Genomic DNA, 23,727 nt, shown 5'->3' on the forward strand with positions numbered 1-23,727 from the left:
AGTAGATGACTACTTCCATGGCTACAGTAGAAAAAACACAAGATAATTCTGGGACATTTTGTTGTAAAATAAAGTAAGGAAGTATTCAAAGAATGACAGGCACATGTCAAAAAGATAAACTACATTAAATGGGCTCTTGTTGGCCAAATCATTGACAATTTGGTCATCAAAATAATAATAGATTATTACTTGTTTAATAAAATAAGAAATCATTTATCCACTCTGATAGAGTAGACCATTTTGATAGAAATGTATTAATAAAACACTTAAGTGTTCATTGAAGAACAGTATATTTGAATTGTTTCAAAATCTCTAAACACAAAGTACTTACTAAGTATAAGGAGGAAAAAAATAATTTTAAAATGGAAAAGTCTGATAGACAATACCTCACAATCAGTGACCAAAGTTAACTTCATCAGTATTGGGGCAAATTGAAGTCCTGTACCACCTGAGAGGGTGTAATATAAAGCACATGGTATCCCTGAATCATAGTGAAACAGCAGACACTAAGGTGCACCCAGCTGTGGAGAGGAACAGAGTGACAGAGTAAGACAGTGTAATCAGTGTATTCTGGCTGGTGGGGAGGAGACTTCTTAAGGTGATCATTTTTAAAAATAAGAGCCAATTTTCACTGGTTCTGTTATTATTTTTAAAAGTCTTTATAGACCCTTTTTATTACCTGCACCTTCAACATACAGCCCCTACCAGGACCCCTACCCTGTTCTTGGTAGCTGACTGCTCAGACAAGCCCAAACTGAGTGAAACTTGACCAGATCACAGCCTTGTAATCTTCAGCAATGTCAAAGTCAGAAAAATCAAGGAAAGAGTAGGGAACGTTTCCACACTGAAGGAGACTGAAAATATACAACAATTAAATAAAATCTGTAACTCTCGACTGGGTACTTTTGCGTGAAAGATTTTATTAGGAAAATGTTAAAGTGGGGCCTGAGGATTAGACACTAGTACTCAGTCAATGTTCATTTTTTTTTAAATTTTGATGGCTTTATTGTAGTTATGTAAAAGAATGTCCTTTTTAGGAAATATAAAAGTTTTTAGGGGTGTTGGGGCATTGGTTTGTGAAATGATTCTAAGGCGTTCAGAAAAAATATTTCTTTGTATTATTCTTGCAAGATTTTCTATGTTTTTGAGATAGTTTCAAAATAAAAGTTAAAAGTGTATTGACTTCATATCTAATACACAGTTACATTCAAAGCAGGATCAAATGTTTTCATTTGGTGTTACTCTTCTCTTTTTTCAGGTACTGGTCTTTTGAGCCGTCCTGTTTTTACCCAGGAGCCACAAGACATTATTTTTCCTTTGGATTTATCAAAATCTGAAATCATCCTGAATTGTGCTGCCACTGGTTACCCTTCACCCAGTTATAGGTAAAGTCATACTTCTGGCACCACCCTGTTTGTTTGTTTGTTTGTTTGTTTATTTATTGTCTTTGATGTAAAACATGCACACAATAAAGTGTTTAGAATTACCTAATTTGAAGGATGCAGCTCAGTGAATTTTTACAAAGGTAAAGAGCTGGATACCCACCACTGAAATGAAAAAAAATACTATATATTTTCAATATCCTCAAGTGTTGCCACTTTCCACTACGCTACTCCCAACCCAGAAACCATTGTTAGATCTCTGTCTTATTCATTAGGATGACTTAGAAGAGTGATTTTTTTCCTTTTCAAATTTTTATTTAAATTCCATTTAGTTAACATACAGTGCAATACTAGTGTGAGGAGTACAATTCAGTGATTCATTCCTTACATATAACACTCAGTGCTCATTATAACAAATGCCCTCCTAAAACCCATCACCCATCTAACCCTTCTCCCATGCACCTCTATCCATCAGTCCTCAGTTTGTGCTCTTTGAGTCTCTTATGCTTTGTTTCCCTCTCTCTTTTTTTCTCCCTCCCATATGTACATCTATTTTATTTCTTAAATTCCATGTATGAGTGAAATCATGGTATCTGTCTTTCTCTAATTTATTTTGCTTATTAGCATTCTAGCTCCATATATGTTGTTGCAAAAGGCAAGAGTTCATTCTTTTTGATGGACATTTGGGCTCTTTCCATAGTTGGGTTATTTTTGTTAATGCTGCTATAAACAGTGGGGTGCATGTACTCCTTCAAATCAGTATTTTTGTATCCTTTAGGTAAATACCTAGTAATGCACTTGCTGGGTCATAGGGTAGTAGTTCTGTTTTTAACTATTTATTTATTTATTTATTTATTTAGAAGAGAGAGAGAGAGAGAGAGAGGGAGTGTGTGTGTGTGGGGGGGGGGAGAGGTAGGGAAAGAGGGAGAGAGGATCCCAAGCAAGTTTCATGCTGTAAGTGCAGAGCTCCATGTGGGGCTTGAACTCAAGAACCTTGAGACCATGACCTGAGCCAAAATCAAGAGTCAGACCCTTAACCAACTGAGCCACCCAGTCACCCTCTATTTTTAACTTTTTGAGGTAGCTCCATACTGTTTTCTAGAGTGGCTGCACTAGTTTGCATTCCCATCAACAGCGCAAGAGGGTTCCCTTTTCTATGCATTCTTGCCAACATCTCTTGTTTCCTGTGTTGTTAATTTTAGGCATTCTGACAGTGAGGTGGTATCTCATCATAGTTTTGATTTGTATTTCTCTTCTTATGAGTGATTTGAGCATTTTTTCATGTGCCTGTTAGCCATCTGTATGTCTTTCTTGGAAAAATGTCGGTTCATGTCTTCTCCCCATTTCTTAACTGGCTTATTTGTTTTTTGGGTGTTGCGTTTGGTAAGTTCTTTCTAGATTTTGGATACTAAAGTTATTATTATCAGATATGTCATTTGCAAATATCTTCTCCCATTTCATAGACTGCCTTTTAGTTTTGTTGATTATTTCCTTCACTGTGCAGAAGCTTTTTATCTTGATGAAGTCCCAGAAGTTCATTTTTGCTTTAGTTTCCTTGCTTCCGGTGACAGGTCTACTAAGAAGTTGCTCCAGCCTAGGTCAAAAAGGTTGCTGCCTATGTTCACCTCTAGGATTTTGATAGTTTCTTATCTCACATTTAGGTGTTTCATCCATTTTGAGTGTATTTTTATGTATAGTGTAAAAAAGTGGTCCAATTTCATTCTTCTACATGTTGCTATCTATCCTGTTTCCCCAGTACCATTTGTTGAAAAGATTATCTTTTTTCCATTGGATATTATTTCCCGCTTTGTAAAATATTAGTTGACCATATAATTGTGGGTCCATTTCTGGGTTTTCTATTGTGTTCTATTGATCTATGTGTCTATTTTTGTGCCAGTACCACACTGTCTTGATGACTATAGCTCTGTAATATAGCTTGAAGTGTAGAATTGTGATGCCTCCAGCTTTGCTTTTTTTTCAAGATTCCTCTGGCTGTTTGGGGTCTTTTTGTGATTCCATACAAATTGAGAATTATTTGTTCTAGCTCTGTGAAAAATGCTGGTGGTATTTTGATAGGGATTGCATTAAATGTGCTTTGCGTAGTGTAGACATTTTAACAATATTTATTCTTCCATTCCATGAGCGTGGAATGTTTTTCCATTTCGTTGTGTCCTCTTCAGTTTCTTTCATGAGTTTTCTATAGGTTTCAGAGTGTAGATTTTTTACCTGTTTGGTTAGGTTTATTCTTAAGTATCATATAGTTTTTGATGCACTTGTAAATGGGATTGATTGTTTTATTTCTTTTTCTACTGCTTCATTGTTGGTGTATAGAAATACAACAGATTTCTGTACATTAATTTTATATCCTGAGACTTTGCTGAATTCATGTATTAGTTTTAGAAATTTTTTGGTGGAGACTTTCAGGTTTTTATTTAGAGTATCATGTCGTCTGCAAATAGTGAAAGTTTGGAGCATTTTTCTTGAGATTGGTGGCGTGCAGTGCCATGTTGTGGTTAGAATTGAGGGGAAAAAAGAAAAAGAAAAGAGAAAGAAAGGAAAGGGAAGGGAAAATGAGAAAAGAAAAAGAAAGGAAAGATGGAGGGAGACAGGTAAGGAAAGAATAGAAAAACAAGTAGCAAAAAGCACAGAAAGATAAGAAAGAAAGAAAGAAAGAAAGAAAGAAAGAAAGAAAGAAAAGAAAGAAAGAAAAGAAAAGAAACGAAACAGAAAAACAACAGAAAAAGCAAGGAAAGGAAAAGATTTGTTTCCACAATTATCAATCAGTTCTGCACTTAATTAAAAATATCTACTGGCTTATTACAGGCAGAAGGATATAAGATAGTGGTTCTCATGACAATTGACTCATTAGTTTTTACCTGTGAAGAAATACTCTGAATGAAGAGACTACAAATTTTACTGTTGCTAAAGGCTTCTGTTTCTAAAATATGTGTGAATTAGTAGGCTAAAGACAGGTAATTTAGCTTATTATTTCAAATCCCTTAACGTGGTTTAGCTCATCTGTAATATCATAGCATAAAATACTCATAGACAAGAGGCTTTGGAAAGAGAGTGAAAAAAGAACTTGTTTTTAATGTGAAAATGGCAGACCCAGATCCAATTTCCATGATAATAAAGCAAAGGGCAGAGATAGTCCAGATAATGCACATTATCAACAAAATGTAAAGTTTTAGTTTTAATATGACCCTTTCTAACTTAAATTTTATTAAAAAGACTCACTCATAACCTTAGATTGTACGTGTGTGTGTGTGTGTGTGTGTGTGTGTGTGTGTGTAATAGAAGGAAAACCTTTATGATACAGATTCTAACATTATTTGACATTATTTGGATATACCGTGAAGCCACATGAAAGAGCTATTGATTAAAGCAAGGAATGATCATTTCTAGTCACAGTTCTGATATTCATTGTGTGACCTTGGAATAATCATTTCTCTCTCCTGGCATTAACTTCCTCCTTATCCATAAAGTGAGGGTGTGGTTGATTTTAGTAACTTCTTTTAGTAATTTCCTTTTAGGAAAAAAAATCTCATAGCATAAAATAAGTAATATATAAAGCATAACTTTGGAAACATTTTAAAAGCAACTTGTCTTCTAGTCACTTCCAGTGCAGTAAACACCTTCACAAACAAGGTTTCAGTGCAAGCATGAAGATATAGAAATTTAGGCAAGTTTGAACAAAACTTTCCCATGGAAAGAAATCACTCTAAATTGTTTTAAGGGCCAAGTAACACATGAGAATTAAAGTCTAGCCAGGAAGCTTTGCAAAGAGAGGGAAAATGGATTACATAAAGTTGGTACTTGGGTAGTATTTCTTCTAAATAAAAGTCTTAGATAATCGGATAGCCGTGAGTTTATTTCTAGCTCAGAATATATATTTTATTTGGGAAAGTGAAGCAACACCTATGTAAATGATTTGTACACAGGATAAACTATATCAGAAGTACATCTGCGAATGTCATAGAGGATTTCTGGCAGATCTCCTCTTGACCGGATCACCAGAGGAGATTTTTTTAACTTAGTCTGCTCTAGTCATGAGGTCTTAAGTCTGAGATCTAGGTGTCTTTTTTTGAAACATTTTTTTAATGTTTATTTATTTTTGAGAGAGAAACAGAGACAGAGGGTGAGTAGGGGAGGAGCAGAGAGAGGGAGACAAAGAATCTGAAGCAGGCTCCAGGTTCTGAGCTGTCAACACAGAGCCCACTGTGGGGCTTCAACGCAGGAACAGTGAGATCATGACCTGAGCAAAGTCGGACGCTTAACCAGCTGAGCCACCCAGGTGCAAGGTGTCTTTGAATAAAAATCATAGAAGTTGTCCTTCTGCCTTCTATTCTTTTCATTTTCTCACGTCATCTTCTTAATAAGATGCCTTCTTTATCCCATGGGATAAAGCAAGATATATATAATTGTGCAGATTTTATGATTGATGGATATAACTTCTGGAAAAATTAGATGACTCATCCAGGGATACACAGGAAGGGAATGTCAAAGCTAGGCCTAGGACTGTTGGTATAGGCCAAGGTCAATGGAATCAAATTTAGTGCACATTACAATCACCCAGAGAGACTGTTACAATTTTAGATTTTGGAGTTCTCCTTCAGAAATTTAGGGATGGGCTCGGAAATAAGCACTTTAACAAACACTTAATGTAGCAAGGTCCAGTTCTGAAACACATACACACATACGTATGTTATCTAAGGACAATAAACATAGCCCCCAGCCATTATATTCTTGATACAGGGCTTAATTACTTAATATTAAAGGATGTTCCCCAGAAAAAGGTCAAGATTTTAGTTCAAATTCATTATGTTTCCTGGAATTAATATGATATTAATGCAGATGCTTAAAATAGTCATTTAAAGCAAATTTCCTACTTTGCATTATAGGAAAATTCTCCTGGGTCTGCAATCCTATCAGTAATGTGTTTATGACAATCACTTGAAATCATTAATACTATTTCTCCATTGATTTAAACATATTAATTAGGACAAAGCCCACACCAAGAGTTGAACCCCTGATCTATATGCACAGTTTAATAATCATTGTACCACAGTGATTAGAATGATTATGGGGATACTGTGAAAAATTCATTTGCTGCAGCTAAGCCAACAACTTTGAGTTTGTGTTGAAAAACAATTACTGAGCTTAATTAGGAGCATGTAATGATGACAGCAGTTATTTCAGCGATTGATTCCAAAATTAAAGAGAGCTGGCACACTAAGTGTGGTATATCCTTTGCTTTGAAAATGAAAGGGAACATAGAGGTCCAAAGATCATGCCCTGTAAGCAAATTGTGAAAGACAGTATTATAAAGCTGGTAAGGAGAATATTGGAATCTTGAGAAAGGCCTAAAGACAGAAAATGTTTCTATATTTGATTTTTAATATTGAGAACAAAAAACTGTACAAATTTCTCTAGAAAAAAAGATTTGACAGAAAGTGTACTGCTTTTGGCTGCTTTCTTTCAACTTCTTTTTGTTAAAAAGAACTTGAGGTACACAAGAATTGGCTAAATAGTTTTAAAGCGACAGAGTTTATCAAAAACCTCTGATTGATTTTATATTTGATCAATCACTTACCTGTTTGAATAGGGTAGAGGATTACCTATGTCTGTATTTCTTTCATACTACAATAGACATTTACCATAGTCTCTACATTGGATGTTTCAAGATGCTCCTAAAAAAAGTCAATGACACTTAGAATAACATTATAAAATGTAATTTCTTTCTTACAGTTATCCACCCTCTTCAAAATATTTTTAATATGATCTTAGCATGAAGGGGAAAATAACAGCAAAGCTGGCATAAATCCTGAAAGTACATGGTTTGGACATTGGCTATGTTCCATTAGAAAAAGCCATTCATTTGTTTTTCTAAAAGACTGATTGTCTTAATTCAATATTTTTAAGTGTCTTTCTTCCTAAATGATTTCTATGACTACACACAGCTAGGAATATATCTAACTAAATATGCAACATTTATACTTCAAAATGTCTGGATATTTTGAAGAAAGGGGGTGAAACATGGAGGAAGTGGGTTTGATTAAAGATAATTACTGGGTATTCATTCATCTTAAAATGACCAAATGGAATTTCTAAAACATCATTCTTCGAAAATAAATATAACTGTAAGGCCCTTCTGCTACTTAATTCATGTACCTATAGTTGACTAACAGGTAAGTCAAGAAACTATTTCCTGCCTAAAATAAAATCTCTCAAACTGCATTTGTTTTATTAAAGAATAATTTTAGTTTGGCATTTGTAAGTACTGTTGAAATATATTCTGCGTGGTTAATTTTCCAAGTAAGAGACTCACAGAGACAATCATGTTCCAAAGTAGGTGGGTTAATATTGTTTTATTATCAGCCTCAAATTGGCATTGTAAAATCTTTACTGGCTTTCTTTATGCCATTTGTAATATACGCTTCTCGGATTTCTATCTCTAAATCATTTTCAACGTCCAATTTTGCAGTATCGGTTGTGGGTGTTCAGGTATAGTATATGTTATTTGAAAAGTCACTAAAGGAATAGAATGGCCAGTATTATTGACTGAATGTCTCAGTTTTATTTCTCATTTCAAGAGTTATGTTGCCTTCTTGTACACATCTGGGTGAATGTTTGTGATTCATCAAGAGTGGAAGATCTTTCAAATAACCTAGTTGTTGATATCACTGAGTTCCTAAATACAGTCATCTTTGGTGAAACTGAAGGATTGTCTTCACATGTAACCATGTTTGTTGTTGCTGATTTAAATGGTCCTAGCAAATAAATAAATACGTAAATATAGACATCCATACATACATGGTCTTAGTAGTACAGCTGCCTGTTGTTTAATACAAGGAATGGTCAACTCTGTATATTCTAACATAATTTGATTTTTTTTCCCTTGAAGGTGGAAGCAAAATGGCACAGATATTGATTTTACCATGAGTTATCACTACAGATTGGATGGAGGCAATTTGGCAATCAGTAGTCCCCGCACAGATCAAGATATTGGCATGTACCAGTGCCTGGCCACCAACACTCTTGGGACAGTACTGAGTCGGAAGGCGAAGCTCCAGTTTGCATGTGAGTTTGTGGGGGGAAATTTAATCCCTGTGTTTGTTTAATACAATATTTTTGTTCATATTAAAATATTAGCTTTGCCAATCATCTGTTCTTTGAGGGTGATTATTTATGGAGGTAAAAAGTTTTGACAGCGTGCATTTAATGAATCCATACTCCTAGGGATAGTCAAAATCTTCTTCAAAAAAAGGAAGAAAATAACTGTGTTATTATATTTGATAAATTATGTTGAGAAATATCTCTAAAAGTTTCAGATATAAATTTTAAGAAAAATATATATGACACGTTACTGTTTTTCTTTCTTTCTTTTTTTTTCCCTTCTTCTTTTTCATTATATATTAGTGTGCAGAGCACAGGAAGAAAAAGCTGAGGGCAGAGATGTCTTTTGGGCGAGGTGGATATTCTCCCAGGAAATGTGATCATACACCCACACTTAGATGTAGGTGGAAATAAAGTGGTTGCCAAAGGCAGACTTTATATTAACTGTAACAATGTCCAGCTGCATCACATAAATGTCATCCAAGTAATTACCTTGGTGACATTTGAGGACATTAGCAGATGAACAATAGACATATGGCTTCTTATATCCTTTATACATAGGGTTTCCGGGGACTGAAATGTTTCATATTGGATCCAGGGATAGCCTTGATTGAAAGTAATTATATTTGTTGATATGGATGAAATAGAAGCCTTGAATTTTTCTCTTTACACCTCCTCCCCCACCCCATTTCTACCCACGCCTGCCTCACAGGATATATCAGGGGGCCAAAGAGTTAGCAATTAGTCTCTTGGGTGCTCATGGAAAGGTATATTCTGTTACTTTGAAAGAGTAATTGTTTTGAAATTTTACTAATAAAATATATGTTCAAAGCCTACCTTGCAGAAACAATGTAGTCATCAACAGATACATGAATTAAGAATTGAGTCTATCTGCCATTGCAAGTCTTGTGTTCCAAAGATCCCTTGCTTCATACCCATTTCCTTTTAGGTTGGCCATTTTGGGGGTAGTCTTATTTCTGAATGTGTGTGTGTGTGTGTGTGTGTGTGTGTGTGTTTAGTCATAGATACAGATGATATAGATACAGATATAAATATAGATATAGATAGATATAAGCATTATATAGGTATATATACACATACATATATGCATGTGGTCATATATACACAGGCACTCATGTATACACACACATGCATTGCTAAATGTATTTGAATGTGTTATATATGCATAAATAGATAATGCAAAAGTTTATGGAGATAGGTGGAATATGAACAAAGGCTTGTGGCTATTTTGAAAAAAAAACAAGAGAGAAAATGATAGAAGGGACATATCTAATCAAGAATGAGTTTTCCTATGAAAACACGCTCAACATCACTAACCATTATGAAAATGTAAATCAGAACTATAGTAAGATACTGCTTCATACCCGTTAGGATGGCTATTAGTAAAACACACACACACAAACAGAAAATAACAAATGTTTGCAAGGATGTGGAAGAATTGGAACATTTGTGCATTGGTGATAGGAATGTAAACTGGTAGAGTCACTGAAAGACAGTCTAGCGGTTCATGAAGAAAATTAATGGAATTACCACATGACACAGAAATTCCATTTCTATGTATTTACCTCAGAGATTTAAAAGCAGGCAGTACTCGAACAGATATTTATATACCCATGCTTATAGCAGCATTATTCTGAGTAGCTAAAAGGTGGAAATAACCTGAATGTAGTGTGTGTGTGTGTGTGTGTGTGTGTGTATGTGTAGAATAGAATATTATCCTACTTTAAAAATGGAATAAAATTCTGATACAACATGTATGAGCCTTGAAAAAATCCTGCTAAGTGAAGTAAGCCAGACACAACAGGACAAATATTGTATGATTTAATATATCTGAGGTAACTAGAAGGGAAAATTCATAGAGACAGAGGGCAGAGTGGTGACTTCCAGGGACTGGGTGAAAGGAAGTTTCGGGAGTTAACTTTAATTAATACAGAGTTCCAGTTTGGAATAATGATAAAGTTCTGGAGGTGAGTGGTAGTAATGATTACACAATCTGAATTTATTCAATTCCACTAAATTGTGCACTTTAAATGATTAAAATGGTAAATTTTATGTTATGTGTTTTTTTTAATAGTATCATCAGAATTCAGTGGAATAGAGTTGGATTTTTTTTCCTTCATCATAATTCTTAAAAGAAAAGAAGAGAAAGAGTAAGGTTTCTTTATTAAGTATCTGTTCTGGTTCTTTGTACAGAGAAAGTAGAGTCTAAATGCTAGTCTCCAGCCTAATGGAAAGTTCCTAAAGTACAAGACCTGTGTCTTCGATTAAATTTGAATTCCTCACCACCACCTTCATAAATTCCCAACAGTGCCCATGTTGGTAGAAAAGGCTTTTGGTATGTAGGATAACAATGGTAGTGGAATGGTAAGATTTTCTATACAGACAGATCTGAGTTCAAATTCTATCACTGTCAAATGTCTACTGGTAAAATCAGGCCACCTCTAAACAATAGTAAGCCTCTGTTAAGAAATTTATTCAATGGAATTATAGCATTATCCATAGAACAATGACCTGGATTACTGGAGATAATGATTGCAAAGTCCCTGTCCTTTAAAAGGCATTTGTGAAATGAAAGCTCTAATTCTTCTTGTTATTTTTTAGTGCCTCCCTCAATTTGGTCAAACATTTACATATTTCAAACTGCTACAGTTACTCATAGAAAGGTCTTCTAATTTACATTTTACACTTTCTCCAGACGAGTTTCTTCATCTCTTGTTTTCAAGACTTTTAGGTGCTTTGACATATATATGTTACCTTTCTTGAGCCCAGAAACCACCATAGGAGATAGACGCTATTGTTGTTCCTATTTTACAGATTAAGAGCCTGAGCCTCACAGAGATTGGTGCTTTTTTAAAAGTACATTGTTAGAGAACCAGGTGAAACTTGAGTATAAAAGTAGAGACTCTAAAACGCATGCCTTTCATCTTATAGTAGTCAGTCCTTCCCCAACACTGCCCACACAAAATATGTGTGCTTTTTAAATTTAATTTTCTCTTGGCATAGTACTTGTGAAAATATTAAGCCGTATCTTCAAGATAGTAAACTTCACAACAATCCTAGTGATAGATGCTGTTGATACCCTGTCCAGATCCCTGTAAATGGACAGTGTGCCCATCTCCAGCTTTTAGTGGCCACGGCTGCACCTCTTTTACCACTTATGCCCCAGACTCCCCAGGGGATCAGGCTAAAGCTGGACAACAGCTGAGAACCCCATCTTGTTTAGCTCCTTCCCCGGAGCTTTCCTGCTTCCCTCCCTCCCTTTATCCTGGGAGTGTTCTCTCACTAAATCATATAGACTCGAATGTCTGCCTAGGCTCTGCTTCTAAGGAACCCAAAGTAAGACATTTAAGACATTTAATATAAGGTATTTGATCTACTTATTGATAGAAAAGTTAGGTCCAGAGCCCTACTCATGTGAATTTCTATAGTAAGAACAAAGATATACATCAAAACAAAATTGTATCAATAACTCTGCTCCCTACAGGTTGGCAGTCAATTGTATAGTGTCACTTTGACCTTCAGAACAAACGAACTATGAACAGCCTTTCAGAACCTAACCTGTCCCTGGGAAAGACGCTGTAGGTACATACCTCTAGATAATTGATGGCTTTTGTTTGTAACTTTTATCTGGATGTTCAGCAATTCAAAAACACCCTCAGAGTTTATTTTAGACTCAGCCCATAACATTTTGCCTCATCCTGATTCATCCCACCATGAAACCATGCTGAAATGTGGTCCATGTATACAAAGCTATCTATTATGAAATGTCTTTCCAAATCAAATCAAATCTGTCCTTAACCAGCTCTGTGACCAAGACAAGACTTATTAAAGGTATGTTTTGAATTCCTTGATTACAAAAACAGACCCCTTCACTTCTTCCACATAAGATTCTGTCATTCCAAATTCTCAGATAGATTTTTTATTTTAAGCTCTTCCTTTTTCCCCCCAACCTCAACCCTAAAGCAAATTCTGCAGGTGTCTATTTACCAAAAGCTCCTGCTACCAACCTGGTGTTCTTGAATGATAAAACCAGTTTGACTTTTTACAAGCTACACTTGTAGCTGCTTTGAATTTCTTTTATTTCTCAAGGACTTTGGTGGTAAAGGTTGAATGTAGACTTCTTCCTTTCATATGTATGTTAATGAATTACTCTGTACTTGTGTGAGAGAACATTGCATCTGTCATTGCTCTTTAAAATGTCAACCTTGAGAAAAAAAGGTAGGTGTTTTAAAAGAAACCTGTGATTTCACTGAGCTATATATATATATTTTTGAGATTCTTGTAATAATGCAACTCTACCAATGAATAGATAAACATTTGGGATAAGAGTTACTCATGAATAGGACTTTTTGGTTATGCATTGTTTAATATTTAATCACAGATACCCTTTCAAATAAGATTTTCCCATTATTGCAGAGGAAAAAGTAGCTGGACTAGAATCTCCTAACTGACCATTGATTTATTCAAGCCAACCACCCAGAAAACACCTTATTTATATGAATCTAGCTCTGTGCTTGGGCTGAAAGATTAAATGATAGATAAGAAATAGCTACTCCCTGTCTTCACAGAGCAGACAGGTGAAACCTTAAAAAAAAAAAAAAAGCAGGAAAGAAAGAAATTGCTAACATCTATATAGTACATATTAGACAGCAGGCATTATTTTAAACTCTTTAAGTAAATTGGTTCCAGTGAACCTGACAATAACCCTATGAGGTAATTTTCAGATGAGCAGATTGAGGCATAGAAGGATTAACTAACCCACCCTATATCACACAACCAATAAGTGGCAGAGTCCGTGTTTAAATCCATGCAATCAGAATGTAGAATCCACATTCCTACCACCTATCGCTCCTCCTTAACAAAAGTATCAGGTGAAGTGAGAGAAGTAGACCTAACCTACAATGGAGCCCAGAGTAGGGAATCGTAAGGTTTGCCTGGACTGGAGAGAGGGCAATAGAAGTATTCCAAAGGGATTGGGGGCTTGAATTAAGCCTTGAAATACTAGTTTGTTTTCCAAACACAAGTGAGTGAAAGAACATTCAGATCCAAAGGAGAGCAGGGGCATCTGGGTGGCTCAGGCAATTAAGTGCCTGACTTCATCTCAGGTCATGACCTCACGGCTTTTGAGTTTGAGCCCTGCTCTGCTGTCAGCATAGAGCCCACTTCTGATCTTCTGTCCCCCTCTCTGTCCCTCTCTTGCTTGTTCTCTCTCTCTCTCTCTCAAAATAAATAAATAAACTTAAAAAAAGAAAAAAAGGAAAGGATAACAAGAAGAAAAGCAGGTATGTGAATAAGCTCAAATACCAGAGAAAATCTGAGGAGATTGACAAAAGACCAGGCATAAAAGGCCAAGTTCATGAAATGACTAGTTTTCTAGGAAGAGTCTGCAAAATAATTTGAAGGCAGGTACTTCCAAATTTTGGAATCCCTTTATATCCAAACCCAGTCTGTAAAAAGTAGAATGATTGAGTGATACTATGAAATGCCAAAGAAGCACACAAAAACCCATCATGGTGTGATGCTTTTAGGCAGAGGCACCAGAGGCAAAATGACTGTGTTTGGAGTATATTCTCCACTCACTGTGACATTGTGCACAAGTGTTCATTCATGCATAAAATGGGGTGTTAATATTACGCATTTCATACAGAATTGATATCAGGACAATACTGATTACACGTTGAGCAGAGGGTAAGGGTGACTGTGAGGTGTTAATGGACTGCTCGGCAGAGACCTGGCTATGCAACTATAATATAATAGACCAAGGCTGGGACATCAGTATTTATCCTCAGAATAATGGAAATATTTTTAACGTAGTTAAGGATTTTGAAGTTGTTTACAAATCATAGTTTGAAAATGCCACATTCTCTTTTTTAAATTTTTTTAATGTTTTTATTTATTTTTGAGACAGAGAGAGAGCATGAGCAGGGAGGGGCAGAGAGAGGGGGAGACACAGAATCTGAAGCAGTCTTCAGGCTCTGAGCTGTCAGCCCAGAGCCCGACGCGGGGCTCGAACTCACAGAACGTGAGATCGTGACCTGAGCTGAAGTCGGACACTTAACCAGCTGAACCACCTGGGTGCCCCCGTACTTTTCTTTTATAAATATTAGTCTGATACATTAATGATATTACTGATATTATTAAAACTATAGTACACATATTTAGGGGTGCTCCAAACCCAGTTTTCACTCTTACAACATGGGGTTAAAGAATTCTTGCTCTGTATCACAGGAATTATTTTAGAGGGTTCCAGGTTAAAATGCAATAATAATTCATTTTAAAGAGCTACAAACATAGGCATTTATACTCATCATCATTGTTTTCCTGAAGAATGCAAAGAATTTTATATCTGCAATGCCATTCATCTTTAGTCTATACCGGTAAGCTATTCTAAACCGTATTTTATAGTTGGAAAAATTCAAGGTGGGGAACTCTGTTACTTGCCCAAGATCACCCAACCAACAGCAGACCAGAATTTCTCATGTCTCCATCTCAAAATAGTTTTTAAATATGTTTATTTATAGATGGAGAAAGTAAAACAGAATTCAAATGAATAAAAACCATAGTCACAGCACAACAGGAAAAGTATCCAGGTAAAAGCCATAATATATAGGTCTTTTATCAGTTTAGAATGCCTTCAGATTTTTTTTCATATATAAGAAATGCAAAAACAGTTATACATGATCCTGATAATATGGTGATAAAGTACATTTATATCTTAAAAATAAATTAAGACCCAGGGAAAAAAATCTAAATAACACTTAGAAACATATTTGGAACATTTAAAGTCTCTGATAATTGTGAAGTATGTGTTAAGTGGGTAATGCATATCTAATTACAAATGAAAATACTAGTTGGCTTTTAACCTTTTTTGGTACATTGGAAAAGAATTAGCTAAACAAAATGGGGACATCCATATTTTTCTGTAATTTCTTGAAAGAAAGTTGATACTTCACTACTGGATTTTCATTATCATCTGGGAAATAGCACTAAACAGTGTTTCAATGAAATTAATATTCTAAATTTGTCTTAATATACTAGTAACCACCAATTGATAATATTAAGGGGTAAGCTTTGTCTTTGCTTTTAAAGACAATGCATGTCTTAAGGGGAATTGGAACAGTCACATGGTTGAATTACAGCAAGTCACTATTATATTTATTTTTAAAATCAACAGGGAAGCAGGTTATCCAATGTTTTCGCCTCATTTTTTCCTTCACTATCACTGCTGGACGTCTATTTATGTACCTTATCAGAAATGATACTCTCAAAATTCAGGCCTCCTCTCACCTCCCACCTCTACTTGTATTCAGTGGGACCTAGTCTTTTTGGTCCATTTAAATAAAATTGCACATTTAAGCTGCACAGACTGAGTTGGGGTGGGAGAGGAAATGTTAAAAATTAAGTTATTCATCCTATCAAAACTGAGAGTTTCTGATTTATAAAACTGAGAGAGAAACCAAAAGGTAAAATGATTATTTGTTATTCCCTTGCTGTTTGACAAATGGCTTTGAGGAGGTTATGAGCATGCATCATTGAGATTTTGCTTTTGAGATTTGTAAAACAACTGATTGGGAATTTTAGCAAAATTTTTGTGTTAAAGAATCAGAGGAAATATTATCTGAGATTTATTGTTAATATATGCCCAATGTTACCAAATAGCAAATTAGAATCAAGTATTTAGAAATACAGGGGGACCTGTGGAGCTCAGTTGAGCGTTAAACTCTTGATTTTGGCTCAGGCCACGATCTTGAGATTTATGAGATGAAGCCCTGCATTGGGGTCCAAGCTGAAGCATGAATCTTGCTTGGGATCTTTCCCTTTCTCTCTGCTCCTCCCCTACTCTCTCTCTCAAAATAAATAAATGAACTTAAAAATAGACAAAATAAGATTAAAAAGTAAATACAAATGTAAAGAGGTTTTGCTGCCAACATCTGGAAATGTTTATCATATTTTAAGGTATCAATTTATATGCTATATTTTCCAAAAGGTTTGACCCATATAGAAAACTGTAAAACACAGAAACAGCTCAATAAAGCATGATTAATCCAGAATATTACCAACACCCCAGAATGCCCTCCCCTTCATACTTTTTCAGTTGCTACTTCCTCCTTCCTCTCCAATACCTTGCTTGTCAGTTTATAATTAAATATTACCTTTTGGAATTTCATATGTATAAAACCACACAACACATATTCATTGTTGGCTTTGTAGCCAATAATACTTGTGAGATTCATCCACACTGTAGGTAGTCACTGTTCATTCGTTTCCATTGCTATATAATATTTTACGGTATAAATATACTACAGTTTATGAATGACATCTGCTGTTAAGGGAACTCTGGGTTTTTTCAAGAGGCAAAGATGAATAATTATTTATGAATATTCATATATATACATACATATATATGTATATACACATATACATACATATACATATATGTATATACATATAATATACGTATATATATGTATGTGTATATATATATATATCTTTTGGTACATTTGTGAATACATTTCACTGTTGTAAATAAATAGAGTAGAATTACAGGGCATTTGGGTATACATATGTACAACTGTAAAAGATAATGCCAACTGTTGTCCATAGTGATTTTATTAATTTAGCCTCTTACCAACAATGGTTCCTTGACAACACTAACCATTGCCAGTCTTTTTTCATTGTTATTATTTTAAGTTTTATTTAAATTCCAGTTAGTTAACATGTAGTGTAATGTTGATTTCAGGAGTAGAATTTAGTGATTCATTGCTTACATATAACACCCAGTGCTCCTGACAAGTGCCTTCCTTAATGCCCATCACCCATTTAGCCCATCTACTGCCCACCTCTCCTCCAGCAACCCTCAGTTTGTTCTCTATATTTAATAAGAGTCTCTTATGGTTTGCCTCCCTTTCTTTTTTCCCCCTTCCCCATGTTCATCTCTTTTGTTCCTTTTTTTTTTAATGTTTATTTATTTTTGAGAGAGAGTGGGGAAGGGTCAGGGTGAGAGGGAGACAGAGAATTCCAATTAGGCTCTGCACTGTAAGGACAGAGCCGGATGCGGGCCTTGAACCCATGAACCATGAGATCATGACCTGAGCAAAAATCAAGGGTCGACTCTTAACCGACTAAGCCACCCAGGCACCTCAATTTTGTTCCTTAAATTCCATATATGAGTGAAATCATATGGTGTTTGTGTTTCTCTGACTTATTTCGCTTAATATAATACACTAGCTCCATTCATGTCTTTGCAAAAGTAAGTCTCCATTCTTTTTGATGGCTGAGTGATATTATATACCACATCTTCTTTATCAGTTCATCATTCAATGGGCATTTGGGCTCTTTCCATAATTTGGCTATTACAGACAATGCTGTTATAAACATCGGTATGTATATGCCCCTTCAAATTAGTATTTTTGTTTCATTTGGGTAAATACCTAGTAGTGCAATTGCTGGGTCATAGGGTAGTTCTATTTTTAACTTGTTGAGGAACCTCCATATTGTTTTCAAGACTGGCTGCACCAGTTTTCATTCCCAGCAACAGTGTAAAAGGTTTTGCCTTTCTCTGCATCCTCACCAACATCTGTTGTTTCCTTTGTTAATTTTAGCCATTCTTACAGGTGTGAAGTGGTATCTCATTGTGGTTTTGCTTTGTATTTCCCTGATGATGGGTGATGTTGAACATCTTTTCATGTGTGTTAGCCATTGGTGTCTGTTCATATCTTCTTCCCATTTCTTAACTGAATTATTTGGTTTTTGGGTTTTGAGTTTGATAAGTTACTTTTATTTATTTATTTATTTATTTATTTATTTATTTATTTATTTAGAATGAGAGCAAGAGAGAGAGAGAAGTCTAGAGAGAGGGGCAGAGGAGTAACAGACAGAATCTTACACAGACACCATGCTCAACGCAGAGCCTGACGTAAGGCTCTGTCCTACCACCTTGGAATCATGACCTGAGCCTAAATCAAGAGTCAGACACTCAACCAACTGAGCCCCCCCCTCAAACAGGTGCCCTGATAAATTCTTTATAGATTTTGGATACTAACCCTTTATCAGATGTGTTATTTGCAAGTATCATTTCCTATTCCAAAGGTTGCCTTTAGTTTTGATTGTTTTCTTTGCTGTGCAGAAGATTTTTATCTTGATGAAGTCCCAGTAGTTCATTTTTCTTTTGTTTCCTTTGCCTCAGGAGATATCTCTAGTACGAAGCTGCTCCAGCTCAGGTCAAAAAGGTTGCTCATTTGTTCTCTTCTAGGATTTTGATGATTTTCTATCTCACATTTAGGTCTTTCATCCATTTTGAATTTATTTATTTGCCACTCTTTTTTAAATTTTAGCATTTGGAGAACATATGTAAGTGTATTTTATTTTGGTTTAATTTATTTTTCAGATAACTAATGACACTGAGCACATTTTAATTATATTTTTTTATTTTTTATTTTTTTAATGTTTATTTTTGAAGGAGAGAGAGAGAGACAGAGCATGAGTGGGGGAGGGGCAGAGAGAGAGGCAGACACAGAATCCAAAGCAGGCTCCAGGCTCTGAGCCATCTGCACAGAGCCTGATGTGGGGCTCAAACTCATGAACTGTCAGATAATGACCTGGGACAAAGTCAGACGCTTAACCACCTGAGCCACCCAGGCGCCCCATATTTTAAGTTTATTTTTGAGAGAGAGAGAGAGCACGTGCCCGCATATGCGACCCAGTCGGGGAGGAGCAAAGACAGGGAGGGAGAGAGAGACAATCCCAAGCAGGCTCCACACTTTCAGCTTGGAGCCTGATGCAGGGCTCAAACCCACAAACCATGAGATCATGACCTGAGGTGAAACTGGGTCAGATGCTTAACCGACTGAGCCACCCAAGCACCCAGAGCACCTTTTTATATGTGTATTGGCTACCTGCAACTCCCCCCTTGCCCTGACACCCAGCTTAAAAAATCTAAATCATTTTTTAGGGGTACCTGGCTGTCTCAGTCAGTAGAGCATGCAACTCTTGACCCCAGTCGGGGCTGTAAGTTTGAGCCCCATGTTGGTTATAGAGATTATTCAAAAATAAAATCTCAAAACAAAATTTAAACCATTTTCCATTTTTCTAGAGTTGTTTTTCTTTTTCTTAGTGACTGATTCTAGATCTGAGCACTTTGCTGCTTATATACAGGAAACTGCTTCTTCTACTATACAACTTCAACTTCAGTTTTTACTCTCTTAGTTACGTCTTTTGATAAACAGAAAATTTAAAATTCCATATAGTCTAATTTGTCAATCTTTTCCTATATGTAATGATCCTTTCTGGAAAAACTTTAAGAGATGTTCCCCTGCCTGAACTCATGAAGATATTTTTTCTATGTTATCTTTTAGTTTATTGTTTTGTCCTTCATGTTTAAAATTGCAGTTCACTTGGAAATTATTTATTTGTTTACATGGTACAAGGTAGGTTCAGTATATATATGTTTTTTCCTTTACGGGTCCAACTGAGTCAGCAAATATATTAAAAAATGCATTCCTTAAAAAAATTTACTCTTCCTTCACTCTACTATAGTGTCAACTTTGAAAAAAAATCAACTATGAATGCTTGGGACTGCTTTTAGCCTCTCTCTTCTGTTTCACTGGTATATCAGCCTATGGTTGTACAAATGCCACACTCTAATAATTACTACAGTCTTAACGATAATTCTTGATGTCTGATAGTTACTAGAATAGATGATATGGATAAAGAAAAAAAATGAGGCTCAAATTTTAAGCTGAACTCAAGGAGAAGAGAGCTTGAAGAGAATAAAAAGTATAAGAAATAAGTGCCATAAGGTTCTATCCACTTACTGAAATTGAACTTTCTAGTGGCCAGCACACAAGAAAGGGGGTTCATATCTTTCATGGGATAAAAACATGTCATTGTTCCTGTGAGCATAATTGCTCTGACTCTAGAACCTGAGAAAAGTTTCTCCTGTGACTCCTTATCAAGAGCAAAGTGAGCGATTCAGCAAATGGCATTCCCCTCACAAACATGCTCTCACACTTACTGAGTTTCCTATGGTAGCTTCTTCTATCTCAAAAATAATAGCTAACATTCACTGGGTACTTCTCAGACCTTTTCCATAGCATCTGTTGGGAGGCTTCCCAATATGTGCCCAGTTTTCTATTACTGTAGCCATTGTTACCATCAGTATGTGTGAATCCCATCAGTCTCTGATTTCTGGCTGTAGCCATTATATCAGTAGGATCTCAGAAACATGAGCAATAGAAATGAGTTGCTGAATTCTTCAAACTTTGAGTGAATCCAGTGCTCACTCTGTTTATATATTATGTGGCTTTTCTTGGTGGAAACTTTACAAAGCATAGCTCCCTGCAGAACTCCTACCTACCTATTTCAGAAAACTGGGTTAAAGTATTCTCCTTGAACATTCATTCCTCTGTGTACTTTTCTTAGGCTAAGCCTCTTCCTGTATTGATAAGATAGATGCTTGGGAAGAAAGTCATTCCGGATACTGAATTGGTGTTACTATATTTATGTTATCCCCTGCTCCATTTTCGTAGGATTGAGGAGATAGGAATTTATAGAAATAAGGCAGGAGCATTTCAAGTTTTGTGATCTGACAATGCCCTCCATGATAGATGCTTTAGACATATGTTCCTAAAAGGAGGTACCAACCTTCTCAACAGTTCTTCCTAGTTAAAGAGAATAATCTGGTTCAATCCCCAAAACTACCATGTAAAATTATAATCCTGGTTTTATAGATGAAGAAAATGCAGATCAGAGAAGTGAAATAATATGCCCAGAAACACTAGAAACCAGTGAAGCTGGGGTTTGATACCAGTCATTCTGATGGTTTAGCTCACTTCCGTAATCATTTAATGAGTGCTTGCCAAATTTTAATGTGCATATGAAACACTTGTGGATCTTATTAATATAAGTACTGATTCAGTAGGCCTAAAGTGGGACCCGATAATTTATATTTCTGGCAAGAATCCAGGTGACACTACTGTTGTCAGCTTCAATGCCAGATTGAATAGGAAACACAGTCTCAAAATAAGATTTAGAATACTGCCTAAAGGCAATCCACTAGTAGTGTTAATATAGGGGTCAACCCAAGGGGATACAAGGAGAGAGCTCTATTATGGTCTACATGAATCCAGGGGAAAAGCAAATGTTAATCTGTATTTCCAAACTATAAGATGGTTATTCAACATATTCAGTGATATGTTCCAATAATTCATATTTCTTGAGCACCTATTATGTCCCTAACACACATGGGAACAGTTTGCACGATAAGTATATTTTCTCTATTTGTGTCTCTGCAGCTATAACCACAGGGTCACCATGTATGTATATAAAACATTAGAATAAAGAACAAGGAAAAAAACGTGCTTGAGAATTATCCAAAGTATGAGGTTTTTAACTAATCCCCTGTCAGAAATACTATTTTATTAAAAAAGATTTTTTTTTCATTTTTTTTGATGTTTATTTATTTTTGAGAGACAGAGAGAGAGAGAGAGACAGAGTGCAAGCTGGGGAGGGGCAGAGAGAGAGGGAGATATAGAATCTGAAGCAGGCTCCAGGCTGTGAGCTGTCAGCACAGAACCCGACGCGGGCTTCAAACTCACCTAACATGAGTTCATGACCTGAGGCAAAGTTGGAGGCTTGAGCAACTGAGCTACCCAGCTCCCCCAACTAGGCAATATTTTTATCATGACACCAGAAAATGCAAATGAGGATGAGACTAGATCCTCATACATCATTTCACAAGTCAACTGCAGGGTGTTTTACCCCCTTTTTGAGAATTGTAAAATTGAGAGATCAACTTTCACATATGTATTAATAAGCTGTTTTGCATAGATCAATTCTTTCATGAATGGAGATTATGTAACCCTTGTTTAATTCTTCCAGAAATCCCATCCATAAGAGCTACTTGAGTTCTTACTAGTGTTCTATCCCTTGAACACAAAGGATTTATTTTAATTATTTCATCAGTTTTACACAAAAGTAATCAAAAGTAAACAACTGTGCTAGAGGGCAATGCCAGCCTCTCAGCTCTCTGGAAAGCTCTCTGATCTTTGTACCATTTTCAATATTCTTTTGGAAAGTAATCCTATGGTTTTCATTGAAAATGACATGAAATCTGGCCTGGTCAAACATCAGGGTTCGTGACATTTCTGTTTGGCAAGTCTGGCTGTCTGAGGGTCCTGACTTTTGTTATCAATGTAAATATTAGCATTAATAGAAGGTAACATATATTCAGTAAGCCAAGCACTGGGCAAAAAAGTTCCTGGGCATGCTTCAATTCCCACATGAGTTAGTGGCAGAGGTAGGATTTTAAACCTGGCTTTGACTGGCAACAGACGTCAGGCTTGGAACACAGCCATAGCCTTTCAAAGCATCCCCAATGGCAGATGTCCTAAAGATGTATCTGTCTTGCTTATGGTCCCACTTACCCCATCTGCATATTCCACCTCTCTGCAGTTCACAGAAAGAAGTGCCAGAGTTTGTGATGCCCTGGATGAAATTGTCTCTCCACTTCAACTCCACATTCTCATAGCAGGAATGAAGAAGGGGTTTTGACAAGATCTCCCATAAACACATAACCAAACACATCCTTGCACACATTTCCCTTAACATGACCATGTCTGAGGTGTTAGGCCTCCCCTGTGGTATCCATAAGTCATTATAATAAGGCTAGAGTTCCAAGATCACCCCCCCCCATTGCCCAAACCCTGATCTGTGCATGACTGCATGTTCCCATTTCTGAATCCACTTTGCAGCCCTCCTTAATTGCTGAAATTCTTCCCGAGATCTCATGAAACCAAAGATCAGTCATCAGGTGAATCCTTCTACCCTTAATTTTTGCTCTCAACCTTTTCCTCATCATATCATTTTGACTGAAGTTTGGCTTTGATCTGAGGCCGCTGTTTCTCTTGTATCCCTCCAAAATGGTGACTATTTTCTCCCACACTCTCTTGCTGCTACCACTTCTACTTGGTCTGTGAATAGGGATAGAGTCCTCCTTTCTCCTCAGTGTCACATCTACATAATTCTTCCTTTCTTATTACTAATGTCCTAGGCACTATGATCATTCCGTCAGACTATGCTACCCATGTAGCCATCATGTTCTGTCTTGAGATCACCCCCATAGTTCCCCGAAGACTTTATCTCCTAGATCACTGTTACTCTGTTCATAACATTCCTGTCATATCCTTGACAATTTGAGTTTTCACTGAAC

At 36.1% G+C, this 23,727-nt stretch overlaps 1 protein-coding gene across 1 annotated transcript in view; it reads left to right on the forward strand.

Annotated features, from left to right (window-relative positions):
* The first annotated feature begins 1,286 nt into the window (after nt 1-1,286).
* CNTN6 (contactin 6) overlaps nt 1,287-23,727 on the forward strand; it is a 168,072-nt gene continuing 145,631 nt past the window's right edge. The window contains 2 exon segments of the mRNA XM_007076625.3: nt 1,287-1,385; nt 8,287-8,462. Coding sequence (XP_007076687.3) covers nt 8,321-8,462 — 142 coding nt within the window. The 5' untranslated portion in view covers nt 1,287-1,385; nt 8,287-8,320.

This window comes from Panthera tigris, chromosome A2 (genome assembly GCF_018350195.1).
Source record: "Panthera tigris isolate Pti1 chromosome A2, P.tigris_Pti1_mat1.1, whole genome shotgun sequence".
NCBI classification, from domain to species: domain Eukaryota; kingdom Metazoa; phylum Chordata; class Mammalia; order Carnivora; family Felidae; genus Panthera; species Panthera tigris.